Source organism: Synchiropus splendidus, chromosome 13 (assembly GCF_027744825.2).
Source record: "Synchiropus splendidus isolate RoL2022-P1 chromosome 13, RoL_Sspl_1.0, whole genome shotgun sequence".
NCBI classification, from domain to species: Eukaryota; Metazoa; Chordata; class Actinopteri; order Syngnathiformes; family Callionymidae; genus Synchiropus; species Synchiropus splendidus.
This window is the reverse complement of record NC_071346.1, coordinates 9851150-9874047: the sequence shown is the minus strand read 5'-3', so window position 1 is coordinate 9874047 and position 22898 is coordinate 9851150. Positions and strand designations below refer to the sequence as shown.

Here is a 22898-nt window from a genome sequence, read left to right as displayed (position 1 = left end):
TTTGTGTTTTACATCCTTTGTTTTCCTGTAAATAAAAGAACTTGATATACACATTTGTGTTCATCTATGTCTTTTTTCACGAGACTCAAAGCCACTGTTGAGAGATATAAGAGTTGTGGGTTCAAATCCCAGGTCCTTGAAACTATATCAAAGCAGTTAAATGGTAAAAAGTGGTGAGCATAGGCATCAAAATGTATATATAACAGTCCAACTGAACCAGGAAGTAGAGTTTAGGCTGAGAGTGATTTTGTTTTATTATAGTATTGAAGGCTGTCTGTTGTTCACCCTGTCACTGAAACACACATCCACTTTACCTTCCTTCTGAGTCAACATTTGCTTTTCATTCAAGTGGTTCTTTCCATTTATATTCTGAAAACAACAGTTTAGTATTTTAATTCAGCACTGAAATTAACCAGGCTCTAGCGATATGCAGTTATAGCTCTTGCAAACCCCATGAAATGACTGGCCAGACTGGATTTGGCCCATGGGCCTTGGGTTTTACACAAGCTGAATAGTCATCTGTCAGAAGTTAACTGCTTGATGCTGTTAAATTATCATAAAGTCCTAAAAATCGCCTCAAAAATGTTGTGAATATGTATTTTCAATATTATCAACTGCACCGCTAATGTTAAAAACACATATTTTTAAAGTAAAACTTCACTTGATTAAATGGTTACATATACAAAACAGAAGTGAAACAACAACGTTGAGAAAATAATCCAGCGTCTCTTCTATAAAAATGGAGGTCAGCGATGAGAGATTTTCAGATTTCCTGCGTGTCCTGACAAAAGCAAAGGTCACCTCCGTCTTTCCAGAACAAAAACTGGAAACTACCATTCATGTGGAAGCGTCAGTCTGCAATTGTTGCGTTGAAAAGTCCATTCATTGTGTTATTTTGGAGAAAATGGGCTGTGATAGCGTTTATATGAGGTGATATCTCCTCATCTTTCTACGTCTCTCAGTAGTTTAGGTTGAAATGAGGGGGGGGAATACAGGGGGGTGCGTGTGAAGGCTCAGTGGTCCAAGTGTGTCAGCCAGCGTGTGCCGGCTGCCTTGCTGTGTCTGATATAAGGGCATCACGGGGACAGGAGGTCCAGTTTCCAGCACACACACCGACACACACCGACACACACCAACCGCTTCCCACAGCTTTACTTCCACTTGGAAGTGGGACGAACAGAAGCTGGAAGTTTACCGAGCCCTGTTTCCTGGAGTGATGAGGAGCTGTGAGCTACACAACAAGAAGAGTTAAGTGTTACAGTGTGGGAGAGCGGTGGGACTCCTGGAAATGTGATCCGGTGCCCACCTTCTCAATGAAGAACCGCCGAACCTGTCATTTTCATTTGCATTACCTTCTCACACTCGCCGACACTCGATCCTGGTCTATTCATAGTGAATGGAAAACAGGAAGGACTTCCTGCAGCTCATTTTAGGAAAAACAAGCTGCTTAAACAATCAAACAGAGGAGCAGCGCCGAGCTGGAGCTGCAGTAAATCACAATGAAGAAGAGTAGAGCGGTGGAGGGACGTGGGAGTCCATCTCATGGTGAAGTGTAAACACAGCAGACAAGTCGATGAGACGGAACCAGCAGGAGATCTGTTTATATTCTTTAATGTGAAGTGGATAATCATTTTGTCTTTGTTTTCTCTCACTAGAGCTAAATAGAAGTCAGTCCAAGAACTTGACCCCTGCGAGCCACGGGGTCACTGTGATGCTCCAGAGTTTGAAGCTTCACTAAACCATCTAGACCAGGGCTGAGCTGTTGGATTTCCTTTGGGGCCGTGAGGGGCCAAAAGAAAGAAGTGAAAAAGATCCTGATCCATGATGGGAAATGTTATTTTATTTTATTTACATTCTATTTAAAGCTAAATTGTTCAAGAACCATAGAGAAAACATATAAATATGGCACTTTATTTCAAAATTTTTGGGGGCATTTTTCTTTATTAAATTTATCATTAGTAGTAGTAGTATTTAATGGACAGTAAACAAAAGTAAAACGAATAGTTAAATAAAATAGAAAACCACTGAACTTATTAAAACTTTTTAAAAACTTAATAAAATTATTAAATATAAAAATTGCTACTATTTCTGCATAGTGTGACCTCATGGGGGCCACATAAATAGAAACGTCTGTGGCCCCCCAAATATGACTATGTTAAATGAAAAACACAACTCAATTTAAACCCAGCTTCTAACTAAAAACAGTCATTTCCACTCTTCTTCTTGGCCAGACACAAAGCCTGGTCCGTAGGTCGCTTGCAAATTCAAATTCAATGCAACATAATTGTTGCATAATTCAAATTCAAATGGCCAGCAACATCTGCCTGTTTCTCAGAATCCATCCTCATAGCTGTTGCTGTAACACTGATCCGGTCATCACCTGTAGAACACTGTTTCCAGACCAATGGCATCAAATTTCAGAGGCCGCATCTGCGTCCCGGGCTGCCGCACATTTCAGTGTCACTTCTTGATCTGACGGAGCCGACGGAACCGTACCGAATTTTCGCACTAACCCTGTTCTTAACATGCCTAAATTTAACATCAACAGATGTGACCTGTTCTCTCATCCATTCACAGGATCAGTACCGTGAGTGTGCTGCAGCTGCTGCCGACGACTTGTGACGCGCGCTGTGTTTGTGTGTGTTGGAGCTTTTGTCTAATTGTGCTCGCCCACAGATGGTCGGGATCCGTCAGACTGGGCTTCCTGCTCCGAACAATTGTGGGAAAACCAGAGGTCAAGACAAAGAGAGAAATAAAGTTGGAGTGGGAGACTTGGCTTTGCATAGAAACGGCCTGCGATGACTTCCTGCTCCGGAGCGCTGTGACAGGTGAAACCAACAACCAACCTGCTGTGGAGCAGATGCAGGCGTGAGAATCAGGGCGAGACACAAACCTGGTCTGGTGGGGAGAACCTCTGTTCTGGTGTCTTCCTTCGTTCTGTGTTATTACGGCGTCATAGAGCAGCCTCCCTCTAGTGGGCTAATAGGGGAACTTCAACCATCCTGAGTCAATTCCCTTTTTAACAAAACAAATATGCAAAAAAAATGTGATTCTTTAAAATCGTTTGTATGTAAGAGCCAAATACAATTTAAGTAATATTTGCTAGCGGTAGAAGGAGTTGAACTTTGTGTATTTTTAAGTACTCGGCAGCGCCTTTAAAATATATATTGTGGTAGATTAGAGTTGAGCGGGAAACACGAGACGCTCTTCTCGTCATTTTACAAACTCGCTTCCTATTGGCTGGATCTACCCTCGTATTTGAATATCTCATCTGATTGGCTCGAAACCGCGCGCCAATGGTCACGTGGTGTGACTTTCCGCGCGAAACTGTGCTCTGTTGTCCGGGTTGCCGTGTGTCAGACCGCAGGGCTGCTGCACCGCGTTGGGTTTTTTAGTTTTATTTGAAGCTTATACTGCGACGTTGAAGTTGTTCCGTCATGGACGTGGCCGCAGCAAACGCAGAAAATGTCGGGGAGACGGTGAAAGACGAGTTGGCGGACAAATGTCAGAAGTTATTCCAGGCGTTTCTGGAAGAGTAAGTTTTCACGTGGCTTTTGTTACAGATTGTTTCAGTGAACTTGCGTCTTATTATTGACGATCCCTGCTATGACTTTGTCCGGACACAGGTTCCAGACAGCGGACGGAGAGGTGAAGTATGTCCGGGAGGCCGAGGAGCTGATCCGGCCTGAGAGGAACACGCTGCTGGTTAGCTTCACTGACCTGGAGGGTTTCAACCAGGAGCTGGCGACCACCATCCAGGAAGAGTACTACAGGTCCGACCACCACACCGCGCTAACGCCCCTTAACTTGGAAGGCATCGAGCGTATCCATCCATAGCTGATCTGTTTCGGTTGTTCGCAGAGTGTATCCCTTCCTGTGTCGCGCAGTGCGCAACTTCGCTCGGGACCACGGAAACGTTCCACCGAACAAAGAGTTCTACGTTGCTCTCCAGGATCTCCCCACCAGACACAAGTGCGACACCAAAACCGTTTTCTCTTTTTGCATTTTCATGACGAAGGTGCTGTATATTTAGGATAAACACGTTATTCAGTTTCCAGTGAGGACACTATATATATATATATATATATATATATATATATATATATATAATGAAAGAACATAATGACATTATTTCAAGTCATATATTATATTTTCATTATAATATAGAAATAAATAAGCCAACCCCAGCATTATAAAAATATTGTTAAAGCACAACAGAAGCAAAACATTTAACACCTTCATGATGCGTTTCAGGATCCGTGAGCTGTCATCCATGCGCATCGGTACTTTGGTGAAGATCAGTGGTCAAGTGGTGAGGACGCACCCGGTACACCCTGAGCTGGTCAGTCCTGTTTACACTGTTTTGCATCATAAAGTCTGTGATGTTATAGTAACACTGTACTATCTATCAGCGGGGTCTTGAGGGGCCAAAAGAAAAGAGAAAAAGTTGTTTGATTGTATATTATTTTTTTTATGTACATTCTATTTAATGGTAACTAAGGAACCATAGAGAAAACATAAATAATACTATATATTTTTAAAAAATAAATTGGGCATTTTTCTTTATTATTAGAAGTAATATTTGACAAGAAACAAATGTAAAATAATATTTAAAAAATCGAAAGGAAAACCATAAACTTCAGAATTCTGAACTTCAAATTATTTAAATTAAAAAAAACATTGAAATAAGGATGCTTTTGAAATAAACGTTACTGGTGTGCTGATGCTTCTTCATGCTTCAGGTGAGCGGCACCTTCGTGTGCATGGACTGCCAGGTGGTGATCAAAGACGTCCCCCAACAGTTCAAGTACTCCCCTCCGACCATCTGCAGAAACCCGGCCTGCAACAACCGCTCACGCTTCCACCTCGACACTCACAAATCCAAGTTCATCGACTTCCAGAAGGTAACTGCGATGCGAGCAGCACCGCGGGATGGTTCTGGTTGCCCTCCCTGATTTGAGGTTGTCTGCAGGTGCGCATCCAGGAGACCCAGGCGGAGCTTCCTCGCGGCTCTATCCCTCGCTCCTTGGAGATCGTGCTGCGGGCCGAGGCGGTGGAAACGGCTCAGGCTGGCGACAGATGCGACTTCACTGGGAGTCTCATTGTGGTGCCGGACGTCTCTCAGCTGAGCACGCCTGGTGTGGATTCATCTTTTAGTTTTCTGCTGAGATAAGTGGATAAGAGTGTGGTGTTCTCCCCCCCCCCCTCAGGTGTCAGAGCTGAGACCAGCACACGTGTCGCTGGAGGCCAGGGCTACGAGTCGGAAGGTCTGCGTGGTCTGAAGGCTCTCGGGGTCAGAGAGTTGTCCTACAGACTTGCGTTCCTGGCTTGCAATGTGGCTCCCACAAATCCACGTGTAAGTACAGCATGACCTCATAGTAATACTCTACCACCTGTCAGTCTAAACCTCTGTACTTCCACACTCACAGTTCGGAGGGAAAGAGCTGCGCGAAGAGGAGCAGACGGCCGAAAGCATCAAGAGTCAAATGACAGAAAAAGAGTGGGAGAAAGTGTTTGAAATGAGCCAAGACAAGAACTTGTACCACAACCTGTGCACCAGCCTCTTCCCCACCATTCATGGTGAGTCCAGTAGGGGGCGCCCCTTTTGTTGCAGAGGAGTAAAACTTGTGATTTCAGGCAACGACGAGGTGAAGCGTGGAGTTCTGCTCATGCTCTTTGGCGGCGTTCCCAAGACGACCATGGAGGGAACTTCTCTGAGAGGAGACATCAACGTCTGCATCGTGGGCGACCCCAGCACGGCCAAAAGCCAGTTCCTCAAGTAAGACGCTGGACCCTGTGGTGCATTTCCGTCGGCACGTGCTGAAGCGTTTGCGTCCTCAGACACGTGGAGGAGTTCAGCCCCAGAGCCGTCTACACCAGCGGGAAAGCCAGCAGCGCCGCCGGTCTGACTGCCGCCGTGGTCCGGGACGAAGAGTCGCACGAGTTTGTCATCGAGGCCGGAGCGCTGATGTTGGCGGATAACGTGAGTTTGCTTAAAGGAAGATGGTTTCAATGAGGCTGGTGATCACGGCGTCTGACTGCAGGGCGTCTGCTGCATCGACGAGTTTGACAAAATGGACCTGAAGGACCAGGTGGCCATTCATGAAGCCATGGAGCAGCAGACCATCAGCATCACCAAGGCTGGAGTCAAGGTGCAGCTTAGATCATTGTTGACCTGTGGTGACCCCTTGCTCCTGCTGTGCTGACCTTATGCTGCTGCCCAGGCTACCTTGAACGCCCGCACCTCCATCCTCGCCGCTGCAAACCCCGTCAACGGCCGCTACGACCGCAGCAAGAGTCTGAAGCAGAACGTCAACCTGACGGCGCCCATCATGAGCCGCTTTGACCTCTTCTTCATCCTGGTGGACGACTGTAATGAGGTGCCTCCACTCAAACCACCCCCCGGTGTCAGCTGTGGTGGTGGAGAACTCTTGTAACACTTGCGCCTTATAGGTGACGGATTACGCCATCGCCAGGCGGATTGTGGACCTGCACTCTCGCATCGAAGAGTCAGTGGACCGGCTGTACTCTCTGGATGAGATCCGGAGATACCTGCTCTTCGCCCGCCAGTTCAAACCCAAGGTTCGCCTCCTCTTGCCGTCCTCGGTTGGTCGGTCCACAGGTCTGAATGGCGGTGTTGTGTTTGCTAGATATCCAGCGAGTCCGAGGAGTTTATCGTGGAGCAGTACAAGCGACTGCGGCAGCGGGACGGCTCCGGCGGAGTCACCAAGTCGGCCTGGAGGATCACGGTGCGGCAGCTGGAGAGCATGATCCGCCTGTCGGAGGGGATGGCTCGCATGCACTGCTGCGACGAGGTGAGCTTTTTTGTCCCCCTCGGTTCTCCTGGCTTATTTAGAAAAAAAAAATCTTCACTTTCAAACGTCCTGATTGAGACTTTAGATGAAAAGTGCATTTGAATTTTTGCCCTCAGGTTCAGCCCAAACACGTGAAGGAAGCGTTTCGCCTGCTGAACAAATCCATCATCAGAGTGGAGACGCCGGACATCAACCTGGAGCAGGACAACGAGCTGGAGGAGGAGCCGGAAGAGGAAGAGGAGGGTAAATAAAAAAATATTTACATTTTTGCAAGTTGAAGTCTTATTTCTGTCAAAATATTTCGACATGAATACATTCATTTTATTTGCGTATTTTTACCTACTTTTACGCAAGTACTTTTTTTAGTGAATAAAACAATTCTACTTTTTTAAAAGTACTACTTTTTATTTATGTCATTTGTCCATGTTCTTCTTATTCTATTTTACATTATTTGACTTCTCAATTCCAGTATTTTTACTCAATTACTTTATTCAATAACGTCTATTCATGTCATTAATTCTGTTTATATTTTTATTAGTATTTTTGCTATTCACTTTGCTTTTCTAGTGTATTTTCCCCCATATTTCTTTCAAATAAAGGTAGGTATTTATCATAAATTTGTTGTTCTATTACTTCACTTGCTTTTTTCATGTTTATATTATATAGATATTTATGTTAATATGTTATTCATATATTATTCTTAATTTTGTATTTTTCAATTTTTACTCAATTTTATAACCTCATTAAATGTTTTTATAATTTTTTTCCGAACTTTTCTTTTCACAGTAACTGAATAACCACAGTACAATCTTTATTCAGCATTGTTGCATCAAAAACGTATTTTAAGCTTTAATCTTTTTTAAAAAATGGATTAAAAAATGTAAAAAAGATACAAGTCCAAGACTGAATTGACCCTTTTGTTTGCTATTTTCCAGTTACTAAGATTTGATTTGCCTCCACTGCATCAGTGAAGTCCGCTTCGCTCTGTCGCCCTCTACTGACAAGCATTATTTTCATGTGTATAGCTCCCCCTTTTGGATCGGTTGAGAACTGCAGATGGTTGAATTTGCTGGTCTAATGAATGTATCTTCCACGTAGCTAACATCCCTAATGGAGTGAACGGCCACGTCAACGGGATAAACGGCCATGTCAACGGTGTGAATGGTCACGTGAATGGAATGAACGGTCACACGGACGCTCAACCCAAACCATCCCTGCGCCTGTCATTCGCCGAGTACCAGAGAATCTCCAACTTGTTGGTCCTGCATTTACGCAAAGCAGAGGATGGTGAGTCCCCTCCTTTTATTTTTATATTTATTTACAGCTTATTCTTGACATTTTTTTCCATTTTCATTTTTTTAATCCAATTTTATATTTTTAAATACAATTTGATTCATTTACATAAAATACTTATTTTATTTGTACAAGAGACTTAAATGTTTGGTGTGCTCCTGCAGCTGAGGAAGAGGGCGAGCTGAAGAAGAGCGCGGTGGTGAACTGGTATCTGAAGGAGATCGAGTCAGAGATCGATTCAGAGGAGGAGCTGATCAACAGGAAGGGCTTGATCGAGAAGGTCATCCACAGGCTGGTGAACTATGTGAGTGTGGGATCATTTATCTGTCCACCCGACTGCTCCTCCTGTTCCATCACTAACCTGGTGTCTCTCTCTCTTTCTCCTTTAGGATCACATCCTCATCGAGCTCTCTCAAGCTGGACTGAAGGGTTCAGAGTCTGCGAGCACAGAAGAAGAAGCCGTCCTGGTTGTCAATCCCAACTACATCCTGGAAGATTAAACTCCTCTGCTTTTCTGTTGTATTTCAACAAACACAGTTTCATTGTGTTTGTGCTCATGTAACAAAACTGTTGCAGAGAAATAGTTCATCTCCACTGTATAGACGTTTGTGGCCGACCGTTTCCTACACAACTGTAAATATGCTGCTCGCTTTTCTCAACGTAAAGATTGATAAAATACCTGTATCTGAAGGTAAAATAAAATCCATTTTCCTGTTTATGTACCTTGTGAATAAAGATGGTTCAGTAATAAAACAGTTGCACTTCTGGTGTTTATCCAGGTGAGCTTACATCAAACTGTTACAGAACTACATTTTCCATCCCTTATTTTCACTTGGTCATTTTCTTCATACTCGATTCCTGTTCTACGAGAGCAAGCATACATTTTTTTTTTGTATTTCATATTCATATTTTTTAATTTATTTTTCAGAATATTTTGTATTGAATATTCAATGTTTTTAATTGTTATTCTCTACATTTTTGCAAGTTGAAGTTTTATTTCTGTCAAAAAATATTTCTGCATGAATACATGAATTTTATTAGCGTATTTTTTAAGTATTGTGTATTTTTCAAGTATAGTACTTTTATTGAAGTATTTTTATTAATGAATAAAACAGTTCTACTCTTAAAATGTACTTTTTATTTTTTTCCTTTGTCAATGTTCTTTATTCTATTTGAGAAAATTTTATGTTATTGGACTTCTCAATTACAAGTATTTTTACTCAATTACTTTATTCAATAACATATACATATACATATATTTGCTTTTCTAGTGTATTTTCCTCCTCATTTCTTTAAAATAAAGCAAGGTATTTATCATAAATTTGTTTTAAATTTCTATTACTTCACTTGCTTTTTTCATGTTTATATTATACAAATATTATCAATATATTATTGTTCTTAATTTTGTATTACTCAATAATTTCTTTTCCAATTTTTACTCAATTTTATCTTTCGTAATTGATTATTTTGGTTTTATTTTTTCCAAACTTTTTTCTCAGTAACTCAGTAACCACAGTACAATCATTAGTCAGTATTGCTGCATCAAAAAAGTATCTTTTAAAAAAAAATCAATTTAAAAAAAGAGTTAAAAAAAGATATAAGACGAAGACTGAATTGACCCTTTAGTTTACCATTTTACAGATTTGAAGAAAACGATATGTCCTTGGTAACCAGTATAAGAAGCAGTTGACTCCATGATCACATGACACGACAGCAGTGTTGGGTTCACCACATTGAGCTTTATTGAAACTTCATGTTCTGTGTCTGACGTTTGTCTTCATGTGCATGAATGTGGTTTGACATCAGCTGCGGAACTTGCATGTTTGTGTCCGCGTGTGTGTGAGATGTTGTGTGCCTGATACTTGTCTTAATCCTGACCGATCCTCAGCAACGTACAGTACGATGTGTTGTGATGCACAAATCTGGTCTGCTCTTTCTAAAATAGCACCTTTATTTCATATAGTGACTTCTCTGAAAGTGGAGTGGGGCTTACACTCTTTACAAAGTCAAGCACAAAGAGCCTAAAGGAGTTTTGGTACACATTCAATAACCATCCCGAGTGGGATTCTGATGAGTGTCTTTGGAAGGGCCCGCGGACCATAGACTTCGAATGAATAGAACAAACACCAGCACGGCCGCCACGTTTTTACTCTATGCATTCCAACTCTCTGGTGCTCTGGCATTTGAGTTTCACACTAGCATACCCAGCGAATGAAGCGCTCGAAGAAAGAACGTTTGTTCAGCTGGGAGTAATCGGCTCCTCTGAAGATGGCCGACGTGTCTCCTAGCGACAGCTTCCGCAGCACCTCCTCGTCCGTGTCGGTCCCCATGGCGATGATGGTGGGGACGCCCTCGGCCCGCTTCATGGAGGCGATGCCCTCCTCCAGCTGCTCGCTGGATGTGATGCCGTCAGTGATGAAGATGAAGGAGAGCTCGGCGTTACGACGCGCCAGTCGGTTCCCCTGCAAAACACAGCAAGCGCCACGATGAGCTACAAACCGCTGCCACCTATGAAGTGATCCTTTTTTTAAACTGCTTTCAACTCTTCCTTCCTACTCACTAACTCTGGTTGCCAAATATTATTGCTCAATATTTATGTAATTAATAATATGAGACGATTTTAAAAAAGTTCGTTTTACTAAGTCTTTTTTATTTTTATTTTTACAAAAATGTTATTCAAATCAATATTATTTTATTTTAACTCAACTTAATTTATTTAAAAATATTTCCCATGTCACAATACTTACTTTATAAAAATTTAGTTCTACCTATTGTTTATTTTATCTTAAATTAATGTTATTATCATTATTTTCCACTCAAAAAAACATGTTTTCTTCCTATTTGATAACTAAATAAATCTCTTAATTTATTTACGTTTTGACATGTTATTTTGAGTTATTGTTTTTACTTGATATATTGTATATATAGATATAAATATATATTTTTTTATCAATAGTTTTCATATTTTATTTTTTGTTGTTATTTATACTTTGGCTTTTGCTCGATTTTATTATTATTATATTAGTATTATTATTAGTAGTACTATACTATATTAAATTATTAATTTCTATTTATTCTATTTATTATTATTATTATATATTTATTAACTATTATTAATATTTAAAATATTTTTTTACTTAAGTATGACGTGAACTCAGGACACATTGCAATACAATTCTCAAGAAATATGGAGTATTTTACATGTCACATCAAATTCATCATAGCATTTTAAACTTCCTAAAAAAATACATTTTAATAAAACTGCACCTTGGAATCACATGATGATAAGTTTGAAAAAAAAAAATTAAACATGTAAACACATAAGTAAAGAAGTTAAAACTTGAATTCTGAGTAACATAGCAAGACTAAGGTAGCAGAAGTGAAGTACGTGGACGATTTTTACCCTGACGATAACGTAACATTCTTGGCAGTGGTAAAACGTGAAGCTTCAAAAAGTAAGATAGAAGTGAACTATAAACTGAAAAGAAACAAGTACCTGTCGACCGGACTGGTAAACCACGTTGTTCACAGCGTGGATGATGCCGTTTCCCAACGCAGAGGAGGAGTCCATGTATTTCACTTCGGCCAGGGAATCCGAGATCACCGTCAGGTCGTGCGTCAGCGGGAACTCCAGTTTCTGCTCCGTGGGGCTGCCGTACTGCACCAGAGCCATGCGGGCGCTGCTCTCGTCGTTGGGGCCAGAGGCCAGGTTGAGGCGGCGGGCCACGTTCTCGATGAACTCCTTGGCTTTACGGTGGTTGTCCAAGCCCATTCTCTCGGAACCGTCCAGCATGAACACCAGGTCCACGGGCCGCATTACACAGCCGGCGACGGCCGGTTCTACAACACACAGAAAAGCATCTTAAAACCTCCGTTTTTATCCTCTTCCTGCTGCGTCACAAAACATGCCGATCGGCAGGATCCTTTGCTTGAAACACTTTTATTCGTTGATCATCAGCAATTTCCAGTCTCAACAGGAACAAAGTACATTTCTCTGTCTGCTACCAACATGCAAAGAACACATGCACCGATCAAAGCCATCTATTGCACAGCAGCTCCATTACCATTGCACTGACCAAATAACAGTGACAGGCTCAAATACAGCTTTATGTGAGGCCGAATATTTCCCACGTTTCCATCGGATGAGTCAGAGAACACGGAAACTCTGTGGCCATGGGTTTGTGCAAACAGCATGAGAGAGTGACTCAGGATGGAAATGAGGCTTCAGCGAGGACGTCCTGCCAACACACGACTTCCACTTTCCATAAAGAGGGTCGATCCTTTTAGTATAGCCGATGAACAGTTCATGCAGTCCAATGTCAAACTATTGCACTATTAAAGAAATGCCCTGTGTCGAGACCCGGATCGCAGCAAGCTAGTGAAACATAAAATACGCTAATACTGAGGTAGCATTGTTAGCATGGTTAGCAGAGTCCTATGGCTTTATCTGGGTCGCCCGTTATGTCTTGATAGACGTATTTGAACGAGTCGATGAACAGCTGGGTCCATTGCTGTCTGTCCTCTCCCCGGGCCAGCTTGGCCCGCTGGGCCGTGTACGCCATGGTCGCCACGCCAACCCCATACTGCTGCTCACTCAGCCCTTTCAGCAGGTTGGTCACAGCCTCCAAAGAGGTGGGGACCAATGGGGGGCTTCCTTCCTCTGCCAGTGGTCTCCAGGGGGCGTGGCCTTGCCCCGATGTGAAGCCCCCTCCTGCAACAAGGGGGCGTAACGACATTGTGGGCGGAATCCCACTCACACCTTGACACCTTGAATAATAGCATCCAACATTGAAGCTACTATCGTGGGGACAGCGTTTCAGTGAGACTTCGGACATGTGTTGCTACTCTGGCGCATGACAATACAATTCCCAATCTGTCTGTCTACCCGACTCTTTGATGTGCATCATAAAGAAAAGGAGGTGTCAAACTCAGTCGCTCAAGGGGCCAACATTTTAATTTCATTCATTTCCCTTTAAACGCATCTTTTTGTTGGCATGAATTCAAGGAGATGCACTTGCGAATATGTGGCCGAAAGCTCAGGGTAAAAAGCAGGCCAGATAAAATGATAGAGAGGGCCCCCAGGCCTTGAGTTTAACACCGCTGAAAAAGGAACCATTTATTCCAAGATAATGTTTTTGGTAAATGTATGTTGGTGTCCATGAGGGGGAAGTGGTTGCGACTCCAGTTCAGAGTCAACAGGAAGAAACATCTTAAAGATCAAGCAAGGCTTACCTGTCTTACAGGGCAGGTCTGGGCACACGGTGATCGGATCTGAAGCAGAACAAGAGTTAGTCCAGCAGGGGGAGCTGACGGCTGGTCTTGTCTCAGAGAGTACCTGGACAGAGCACGGTCTCGATCTTGCTAATGAACTCGTCAGCCACCAGGTCGGCGAAGCGCTTCATGCCCATGACTCGGCCGTCCTTCTGGCAGGCGATGCTCTTCAAGCTCTCGTTCTCCTCGATCTGATCGAACATGTCTCCGATGCCGATGGCGCTCACGTCCACGCCGTCTCTGCATCACACGGTCGACAGCTTTAACGTCACATGACACGCAGCCACGACGGCGTCCGCGGTACCTGCACAGGTAGGTGAGCAGCGAGTCGTCATCTCTGGGGTCGAAGCGTCCGTCGGTGATGACCACGACTGTGACGTTGGCCTTGGCTCGACGGCTGTCTCTGATCAGGTTGTCGTAGGCATATTTGAGGGCAGATGGAGTCCATGTTCCTCCAGCAATCCACTCCAGGCGCTTCACAGCATCCTGAGAAGACGACAGGTCAGCCACATCAACACCTGTGGTTCTGTTCTACTGGCTGCAGACTGTGGTGAGACCTTGAAAGCAGATAGAGAATCGATCTTGGGGTCATCGAGACGAATAGCCTGGAACGTTCCACTGTGACTGTACTGGACCACTCCCACCCTGGTACCTGCAAACCAACACAACATGGATTATAAACACCGATTTCCTCGTGGGAGGCCTGAAGGCAATGATCCACACCGGTGGCCGATTTGGGGTCTTTGGCGAGGGAACCCAGTCTGTTGATGGTGTTGATGACAAAGTTTTTCTCCAAAGTGAAGTTGGTAAGACCCACTGACTCCGAGCTGTCGATCACAAAAACGATGTCCAGGGCTCCACACCGCTTCTCACAGTCTGCAGATAGAGACCAGAGTCAGATCTCGCTAGTCGTCACATCCTCAAAGCGGCGACACTCACCGCAGCAGCCACACGTTTCCCTGATGTAGTTCATGACGTCACATTCCTGCAGGAAGCAGACAAACCATTAGGACCACCCTTTGTCACGTCTCCGCGTATGATGGAAACGTTCTCACAGTGAGGCCAGGATCTCCCTCAGAACCAGGATCTCCCTGCAAACAAGAAGACAGGGATTTAAATTCTCCTCACGTCCTGGACAGTTGACTGAAGAGCAGTGAGACCTACCGGGCCACCAGAATCTCCTCTCTGACCTCGATTTCCGGGCTCACCTTGAGGCCCTGGTTCGCCCTGTGAAAGTGGGACATTATCACTCCGACAAGACACTGTGAAGGCACACGAGTGAGAGTTTCCAACTTACTGCCTCTCCAGGCTTCCCTTTATCACCCGGCTCTCCCTTCTGACCACAGTCTCCTCTGCCACCACGAAGGCCTTGGTTGCCTTTCTCGCCATCATCACCCTTTAACACAGCACAGACACTTCAGCTCGCTCCTAGAGCAGAAAAGACTATGAGTTTGTGGTACCGGCCGGCCTCTTGATCCTGGATAACTGAAGCCAGGTCTTCCAGGATCCCCCTAAGAGAAATCAAACGGAACCAGTCAGACCAAAAAATGTGAATGTTATTCTACACCAAACTCACCTTTGGTCCCACTGGTCCAGGCTCTCCTCTCACTCCAGCATCTCCAGGATCCCCTCTGGTGCCCTAAACACATCACCGCTTGCTAGAACAGCCATGTAAGTCATGAAACAAACAGAAGACCTACATTTCTTCCTGGCTCTCCTGCCGCTCCTGGAGGCCCCCTGGGCCCTGGAAGACCATTGTCCCCCTGAAGACGAGACATATACTTTAACAAAGATGTTCTCTTACAGGCAGAGAAACAGGAAAGAGCACCTTTGGGCCATTGTTCCCGGATTCGCCCGGAAGTCCTCTCTGTCCTTCTGGACCCATTTCGCCCTGAAACGGTGAGTCAACAAACCAATGTTTTTCTCACTGCAAATATTCTGGAGTGATCACTTCGACTTCATACCTTCTCACCCTTCGCTCCTTCCGGCCCTTGAGCACCTTTGGGCCCGTATTCTCCCCTTCTCCCCTGCAAGAAGCGCAGAACATTATAAGCAACTATAAACGCAACACCTCATGATGTTTACTGAAGGTGAATGTCCGAACCGGCTCCCCTCTGGCTCCCTCTTTCCCAGGAGTTCCCTGAGAAGCACAACACGCAGTTAAAACCATTTTAAAAGCGTGGGTCACATTTCTCAGCCGGGACGAGACTCACCACAGGTCCTTTTGTTCCCGGAGCGCCTGGTAATCCAGGACTGCCTGTCTCTCCCTGAGAAAGCAAAGATGCTTGACCTTTGTGACCATCACGTTTGAATTTTAAAATCTTGTTCTACCTTTCCTCCGTCATCTCCAGGAGGCCCAGGTGGACCAGGTCTTCCAGGTCGTCCGGGATCACCCTACAGAGTTTCATTTGTCAGTCAGTCAAAATGAATCATTTAAAACCTGACTTCAATGTATCTTTGCAGTAAATATTTTCTATTTCTTGGTATATTTTATTACATTATTAAACATTTAATTTACATAAAAAGCTAGTACCTTTTCTCCGCTGGCTCCACGGGGACCTCGCTCACCAAAATCTCCAGGGTGTCCGTCGGATCCCTGTCAACCATCAAGTACACAAAACTCAAGAGAGCAGACATGAGGTAGGATTACGTAGCCGGGCTTCCTACGTACTCGGTCGCCTGGATCTCCTTTACAGCCGGGAGCACCGATTCGTCCGATCTTCCCCTGCATGGCAGATGAAAAAGAATGTTAGATGATCAAGAAAAATTGACCACACATTGGCGCTACAAGTAGGATGTAGAATATTCTGTTGATGCAATAACAACCCAACGTTGTACCAATGGTTATTCCCACCTTCTGTCCGTCTGTTCCGTTGCGTCCTGGAATCCCGCCCATGCCCTGGAGATGGAGAACAGTTGAGAGGTCACACGCTCCTTCTCTATTTGATGAAGTTAGGTGAGACACTTGAAGAACTACTTGCCTTCTTTCCTTGAGTTCCGAGCTCTCCCTGTGGACGACCACAAGATCATCATTTAACGTTGGATTCTGACAAATGTTTTCCTCAATATAAGTTCTCACCTTCTCCCCCTTCAGGCCTGGTTCTCCCTACAGAGATCAGAAGCACAGGGTTAACGTCGGAACGTTCATCGCCAAGATATTTGGTGGGAGAGTGGCTTCTTACTTTGACGCCGGGCTGACCGATGGGACCTTCAATACCAGGGTCACCGGGACGACCCTTTTCTCCTTTTGGACCTGCGTCACCATTGTCTCCTTTAGCTCCCTGTAGGTGGGGAACAGGTGAATTGAGAGTTGTAATAGTGAAGAGATTTCAAGGGTGGATTGTCTCACCTTCTGCCCTCTAGGTCCTCTGGGTCCCTGAGGTCCTGGTGTCTCCAAGCAGGACACTTTGTGACACTATTGACAGAGGATCAAGAGAACTGTTGGCGAAAAGATCAACCATGTTGCCTTGGACCGCTGGAGCTTTTCTTACCTCGGAAAAGGCGATATGTTTCTGCAAGGACAAAGCAGACACAGTCAGATGACTCGCCAGTGCTTGTGAGTGTGTGTCATTGTGTTACCATTGTCTTGATAATTTGGTCGATGGTGTCGACATGGATGACAGGTTTTCCTGACTTCAGATCGACAGCCATGTATTCCCTCCTGTAAACTTGAGAGGGCGAGTTGGCAATCTCCTTCAGGCCGTGCTCGTCGATGTTGTCGGAGGCAGCCACCACGAACAAGCGGATGCCTTCGTCTCTGGCCTGCTCTGCCGCTTCCTTGATGCCCCCGCACGGCTCCCCGGTCACATGGCCGTCAGTGATGACCACGGCGAACCGCAGAGGCTTGGGGGTCTTGCGTGAGCGCAGCATTTGATCCTTCATTTTGGTGAGGGCGCAGTCAATATAGGTGCCTTTGCCCAGGTACACGATATTCTTGAGCCCCTGTAAAAGTAACATTAAGAAATGGAGAAGTCAGGGAAGCTCAGCCATGGCTTTTTGGTCTTGACAAGAGTTCTTTTGTTTCAGTGTGACAGAGTTGTTTAGCAGGGTAAGGACAATTAAGGGCCCTTCTTCCAGATCTAGACAGGAAGGTCCTCTGTTCCAAACATTCATCCGGCAGCTATTTCTTTCAGTCACCACCCAAAATTGAAGATTGACGGGTGAATCTAGAGCACCTCAGCATCACCTTCAAATGTCCCTAACCTTGCAAAACACCATTCAGCTTCGCCCAAATCCCACGAATGTTGGCTGTCGTGGTGTGTTCTTTGAACTTACATCGAGGAAGCTCTGCTTGTCTCCGATGCTGCTGAACACTTCCTGCGTCTGGGAGAAGTGCAGCCCTCCAATGTTCCAGTTGATGCGCACCACTTGTCGTAACTCTGTGTCCGCCAGTCGGTTCACGAAGGTCTCAGTGAAGAGCTGCAACACCGAAGACTCCCAGTTAAAGACAATGTGAGGGTGAGTTGAAGTTAAAACAACGGTTTAAAACAGTGACCTTGATGCTCTCCACCAGCGCTCCGGGCGGCGGCTCCTGCAAGGCGATGGTCTCGGAGGTGTCGATGGTGAAGTAAATGTCTATGGGACAGTCGTGTTTCTCTGGAGAGGAATGAGATGTTCAATGCCGACTCAGTTGATCTATGAATGCAAGGATAAGCTGGGAAACTTACGGGAGCACTCAGCGTTCTGACCGTAAGTCACGGCTGCCGAAAGCAGGCACAATCCGAGGACCTCCAGCACCCACATCCTCTCCTTTAACTGCCAGAGAATTAGCAAAATCATCACTTGCAGCCTGACTTTAATATCACGTCAGGCTGCAATTGAATGTTGCTTGACCTAATTTGGATCCGTGTAAAAGTCAAGTCCTGTGGGTCAAACCCAGGTCACCACATTATATGGCATGATATTGTTGGTTAGTGGCACTTAACACCAGTCGCACTGCAAGTCCCATCATGCACTGCAACAGCTCTTCTCATGAGGTTTAAATCAACATAACATATTTCTCCGGTATGAATGCTCTCACATGGGTCACCAGCGGTTCAAAGGAAAAGGAGCCTGCAATAAAACTGCTAAAATAATTTTCTCAATATGGCCAGGTGAATGACTAATGTTCTATTAGACAGAAACAAGTGGCCGTACATTAGCTATTTGAATCCAAAGCCAATAAAGAAGTTTCACAATCATTTTTCACTGCAGCGCATTTTTGGTGTAATTGATATTTATCATTTTTTACTGAGTGAAATATATATATATATATATATATATATATATATATATATATATATATATATATATATATATATATATATATCTTTCGCCTCTAGGGGGAGCAATTACTGTAATTAAATCTGGAAAAACATCCAAAATGATTTATTTAATTCCGGTGAATCAGTGTTTTTTATTCTGTCACATAGCTAAATTGAAAAATTGTATTATTGCATAAATAAATGCTCACCCTGCGACACGCATATGCCTTTAAAAAGTCTGCTGATGCGACTACTATCAGTTAACAGATGTTTGGCTGAGAAGAAAATGGCGGCTGTTCTGTTATGTAATAGCATAAAGAGAATCACATGGACCCTGCTTGTTGTGCTTCCAATGACAAACAAACTTTGTTGCAGGGCTACATAAAAAGTCATGCATGTTTTGAAATTGCTTGAAGTACAAAGTCAGGCCAGGTTGGACCAAAGAGCAGGCCATGAAGAGGAGAGGAGAGACTGGGCGGTGCAGTGACGGTGTCTGAGAGCGCCATCTACTGGCTTCCGAATAAAGGTTCTGCCACTATGGATGTGTGATACTCCAGTTGGATTTATTTATTATTTATTGATTTATTCATCTTAAAATGAAAAACAAAATTGAACTAATACGTAAAAAGTTTGCTTATATAATAAACAACAACAACAAGAAGAAGAAGAACAACAATAATAATAATAATAATAAATATATGTGTTTGCAATAACCATGTTCAAATGTCAATGATCACTGTCGTGAACTCCGCCGCCAAACTGAAGTATTAGGTGACAAAGCAGTGTGTCAAATAACTTGACTTGAACGAAATATAAAAGAAAAGCAGAAGAAGAAAAAAAATCAAAGGCACTTTGTGTGACTCACTTTCAAAGATGCTATGGTTGCAATTTTGGAAACACTGACCTTCAATCGCAAAGCTGGCCGGACTAAACAGCCCACTTCCCCATACATGGTCATGTCACTCCCAATGTTTCGCCCCATATCGAAGTGGACTCGAAAAGCAACGCATAATGACAGCAGCTCGATATGTTTTAGAATTATGTGTCGTTCTCTGATGGCACTGAAGCACCACAAACCCAAACAGCCGACAAAAGTAAATAAGAATTAACTCACTAAAAGTCACTTTTAGAGCCTCGCATCACGCAAAAGAGGTAACCGATCATTTTAGCTACTCTTTAAAACCACAACTATTGTTATGATTCCTCGCGTCTGGCCACGCAAAAAAACGTGAATTTTAACGGGACAGTCGTTACGCGTGGCTCCCTCTAGCGGAAAGAGTGAATGCAACTGAGTTGAGGAAGCGTTTCGCCGCTGCGGCTCTTTCATTTAGTCTGTTTTTTCAAAAAAAAAAAAAAAAAAAAAAGCTTTGCACTCGGAGAACATGTATTTGAATAACTCTCAAATTAAGTCACACGAGTGGTCGTTTTGTTTTTGTGCTTTAGACATTGCTGAACAGTTTTGCGCGACAGTGAATGTAAGAAAATATTATCGAACAATAAAATAATTTATTGTAAATTGAATTCAGCTCACGGAACAATAGCGTGCACTATGTATTTGCCTCCTACCTGAACTTTTTCCGACTTGCAAACTCGGTAAACGTCTGGTCCCCGCCGTGGACTACCTCTTCATCTCAGCAAGAGGGAATTCCAGAAAAGAAAAAGCAGGACCAGGGGGGAGGAAAAAGTCCAAAAATGAAGCCCTGGATGTGCGTCCAGTTCCCGCAGAAGAGCCGAGGGTTCGGTCTCCTGCCTGGGTCCAGCCTCAGGATCGCTCTGGTCCCACCTACTCCGGGAGCAGAAGTGCGATAAGCGGCCACTTGGGGGCAGTGTGGCTCCGCGGGAACACGCGTGAGTGCGCGTGCACGATTTTTTTTTTTTAAACCGCATGTTTAAACAAAAAAAACAGGCGATTTTCGCTGGAAACAAGCATTAAATTGAAAAGTAATTAATTAACTTCCTGTCTCTGACAAACAAACATCTGGACTGAAAGAATTGTTTTCCTTCTTGCATCAAATGTGCTACATTCCAGCAGCTCACGGTCAAAAGTTATCCAGCTGCTCTTCTAAAGTCTGGAACATTCCAGTAAATGAAGAAAAAAACGCAGTTTGAACCTATTGCTTGACACAAGCCTTTAATATGGTATCATATAGGTAACAATTGAGCTGATCTATGGGAGTATATTGAAAACAATACTTGATCAGATTTCAAAAAAGTGTTCTCTGCGACTTGCCGATGTCTTTAATGCAGCTTCCGTGGAACCCAACGGAGGTGTATAATGACCTTGACTTGACTCCCTCTGTAGTGCTTAAAGGTGCGGTGGGATTACAGCCAACACATGTAAACCATGAGTGTGCACTGTACATTAACCACCGAGGGTAAATTGCTCTCACAACGTAGGTCCACTTCTCCCACCAATTAAAAACAACAGAGCGCCGTGGCTTCAGTCGAAGTCAGCGACACAACAAGACTTTTATTTCCTCCACTGATCTCCCACTTACAGAGCCATCAAACTGCAAAACACATTTAATGCCTTTCAGGCCCCGAGCAGAACATGTGGTTCCTCCCAAGGGCCTGGGAGAGGGTTTAGATCTCACATGTGCCTTCAGTCAGGGCAGAGTGGAAGAGGATGAAGAGCAGACCGAACCTTTGCGAGTCACCGGCGCGGCCCGTGCTGGTGTCTGGGGCTCTGGTTATAATTAGTAGCCCAGTTAGAGAGTTTACACCAAACACTAACACGGCGTCCGAGAGCTGCTCACTGTGTTTACATGCATGTAGGTGACTGTGAGTGACGTGGTGGGAGGTCTCCCAGAGTTTACACCACCTCAGCTAACACGGCTCCGTCACCACTACATTGATCTGAGCGCCGCATTCAATGGATAAAGAATCCCCTTTAAATATGCAGATGAAGGGCCTTCATGTTGAGAGGACGCCAGTCGCAGGTGATCCTCAAGATCAAGGGAAAGCAAATCTTTAAGGAAATAAATATTAACAATAATAAATGAGGAAACAAATCAGGATTAACTTCAGTGGAAATAAGTGGTTGTTATGTTTGGATTTAAAAATATATATTTTTATTTATGTATTTTGTTTATTTAGGAGAAAAGAGCATCATAAATACATTTTTGAATTTAATATTTTAAATAGGATATTTATGACTATAATATTTTTTAAAAATTGTGACAAATAGGTAATTCAGTTGTTGCCTAAATATACTTATTAAAACCAATATTAATAGTACAAATACATTAACTTAGTGAATAAGAACCTATAAAATAAATTGTGAAGTGTCAACACAGCATGGACAGCTACAAAAAATCTGACGCTTTCATTCACTACGATCTTTCTGATATCACTTTTTTAGTCTTTACATCTGGACTTGACTTGCTCACCTCCCGAGAGGCATGTTTTTGGCTTCAGTGACTCGCCACTACTCTGAGCTGCCAGAAGTTTTCAGCAGTGAAGAACGAGTCCCACATCGAACAAACGCCTGGTTACACAAGAGGAATCGAACTAATCTCTGATCAACGGTTGATGATCGACACATGACTTGAAGTAAATATGCTGCGCACATTTGTCCTCCACATGTGTGTCATCTTCAAAACGCCAGTCCAGAGATGAAAGCGGTTTACATACCAGCGAGATTAAGATTAAATAGAGCTCGGCTGGTTTCTCATGATGGGTTCGCATGTTATCAAAACAGGGTCGTCGCCATGGTGATGATGCACCTGAAGGTCTGGTTATGGTGGCTTCACAGCATCGTAAAAGGGGAGCACCTGTCTGTGTGTGTGTGTGTGTGTGTGTGTGCTGTTGACAACTGGACTGCTGAAGTCAGTAAGTTGGGACAAACCCTGGCTTACTGGAGAGGATTTCCCAGGACGACAGAGTGTCCGATGGGGACCCCACTGGAGGAGAATTGAATGCTCAATTGTTCAAGGATATATTTGTTTTGTTTGACCCAAATCAGGTATTGAAGTTTGATTTGAGAGGGCATGAGAAAGGCGAGTGGAAGTGGAGGAGGAGGAGAGGAGGACAGCTGTTGGCCAGAGTCATCACCACTGAGAGGTCGATCTGGCTGCCTTGGCTTGAAAAGACTTTTTCCTTAGAAAGAGAAGAAGGAATGATGGCGGGATGAGGAGGTGGAGAGCGAAGGTCTGCACTCTCTTAAACCGTGACTCATTGGAGAGGAATGACCTCCCTGCTTTTCTCGCTCACTTTCTTTATTCTTTTACAAGCGCACACACACTTGAGAAAGAAAAAAAAAAAAGAAGCAACTTTT

General features: G+C 44.0%; 2 protein-coding genes across 2 annotated transcripts; one reads left to right on the top strand and one right to left on the bottom strand.

Annotated features, from left to right (window-relative positions):
• The first annotated feature begins 3334 nt into the window (after positions 1-3334).
• mcm6 (minichromosome maintenance complex component 6) lies at positions 3335-8834 on the top strand. Its single transcript, XM_053883440.1, has 18 exons — positions 3335-3535; positions 3627-3773; positions 3862-3972; positions 4255-4342; positions 4743-4904; positions 4973-5138; positions 5211-5356; positions 5430-5580; positions 5638-5779; positions 5842-5983; positions 6045-6152; positions 6225-6380; positions 6454-6582; positions 6651-6815; positions 6932-7058; positions 7914-8102; positions 8273-8412; positions 8498-8834. The coding sequence occupies exons 1-18, from the start codon at positions 3438-3440 to the stop codon at positions 8606-8608; spliced, it is 2478 nt and encodes an 825-aa protein (XP_053739415.1). The 5' UTR covers positions 3335-3437; the 3' UTR covers positions 8609-8834.
• A 1002-nt stretch (positions 8835-9836) lies between these two features.
• col6a2 (collagen, type VI, alpha 2) lies at positions 9837-20377 on the bottom strand. Its single transcript, XM_053882788.1, has 32 exons — positions 20189-20377; positions 18047-18134; positions 17875-17975; positions 17655-17798; positions 16959-17321; positions 16871-16891; positions 16729-16794; positions 16562-16660; positions 16459-16485; positions 16361-16387; positions 16234-16278; positions 16051-16104; positions 15913-15975; positions 15711-15773; positions 15593-15646; positions 15484-15519; positions 15344-15406; positions 15208-15270; positions 15080-15142; positions 14956-15018; positions 14840-14890; positions 14677-14775; positions 14544-14606; positions 14435-14470; positions 14319-14364; positions 14103-14255; positions 13937-14031; positions 13684-13865; positions 13444-13619; positions 13341-13379; positions 11605-11948; positions 9837-10570 (listed from the first exon to the last, which is right to left on the bottom strand). The coding sequence occupies exons 2-32, from the start codon at positions 18120-18122 to the stop codon at positions 10304-10306; spliced, it is 3042 nt and encodes a 1013-aa protein (XP_053738763.1). The 5' UTR covers positions 18123-18134; positions 20189-20377; the 3' UTR covers positions 9837-10303.
• Between the last annotated feature and the right edge of the window lie 2521 nt (positions 20378-22898).

What these genes read in the sequence shown, in the direction of transcription:
- mcm6 (XM_053883440.1), top strand. Translation starts at nt 3,438, where the DNA reads ATGGACGTGGCCGCAGCAAACGCAGAAAATGTCGGGGAGACGGTGAAA. An exon ending in TTCCAGGCGTTTCTGGAAGA is followed by an intron (nt 3,536 to 3,626) that starts GTAAGTTTTCAC and finishes GTCCGGACACAG; the next exon opens with GTTCCAGACAGCGGACGGAG. An exon ending in TCCACAGGCTGGTGAACTAT is followed by an intron (nt 8,413 to 8,497) that starts GTGAGTGTGGGA and finishes TTTCTCCTTTAG; the next exon opens with GATCACATCCTCATCGAGCT.
- col6a2 (XM_053882788.1), bottom strand. Translation starts at nt 18,122, where the DNA reads ATGTGGGTGCTGGAGGTCCTCGGATTGTGCCTGCTTTCGGCAGCCGTG. An exon ending in CCGGGAACAATGGCCCAAAG is followed by an intron (nt 15,143 to 15,207) that starts GTGCTCTTTCCT and finishes TCTCGTCTTCAG; the next exon opens with GGGGACAATGGTCTTCCAGG. An exon ending in CTGCTCACCTACCTGTGCAG is followed by an intron (nt 13,620 to 13,683) that starts GTACCGCGGACG and finishes CGTGTGATGCAG; the next exon opens with AGACGGCGTGGACGTGAGCG.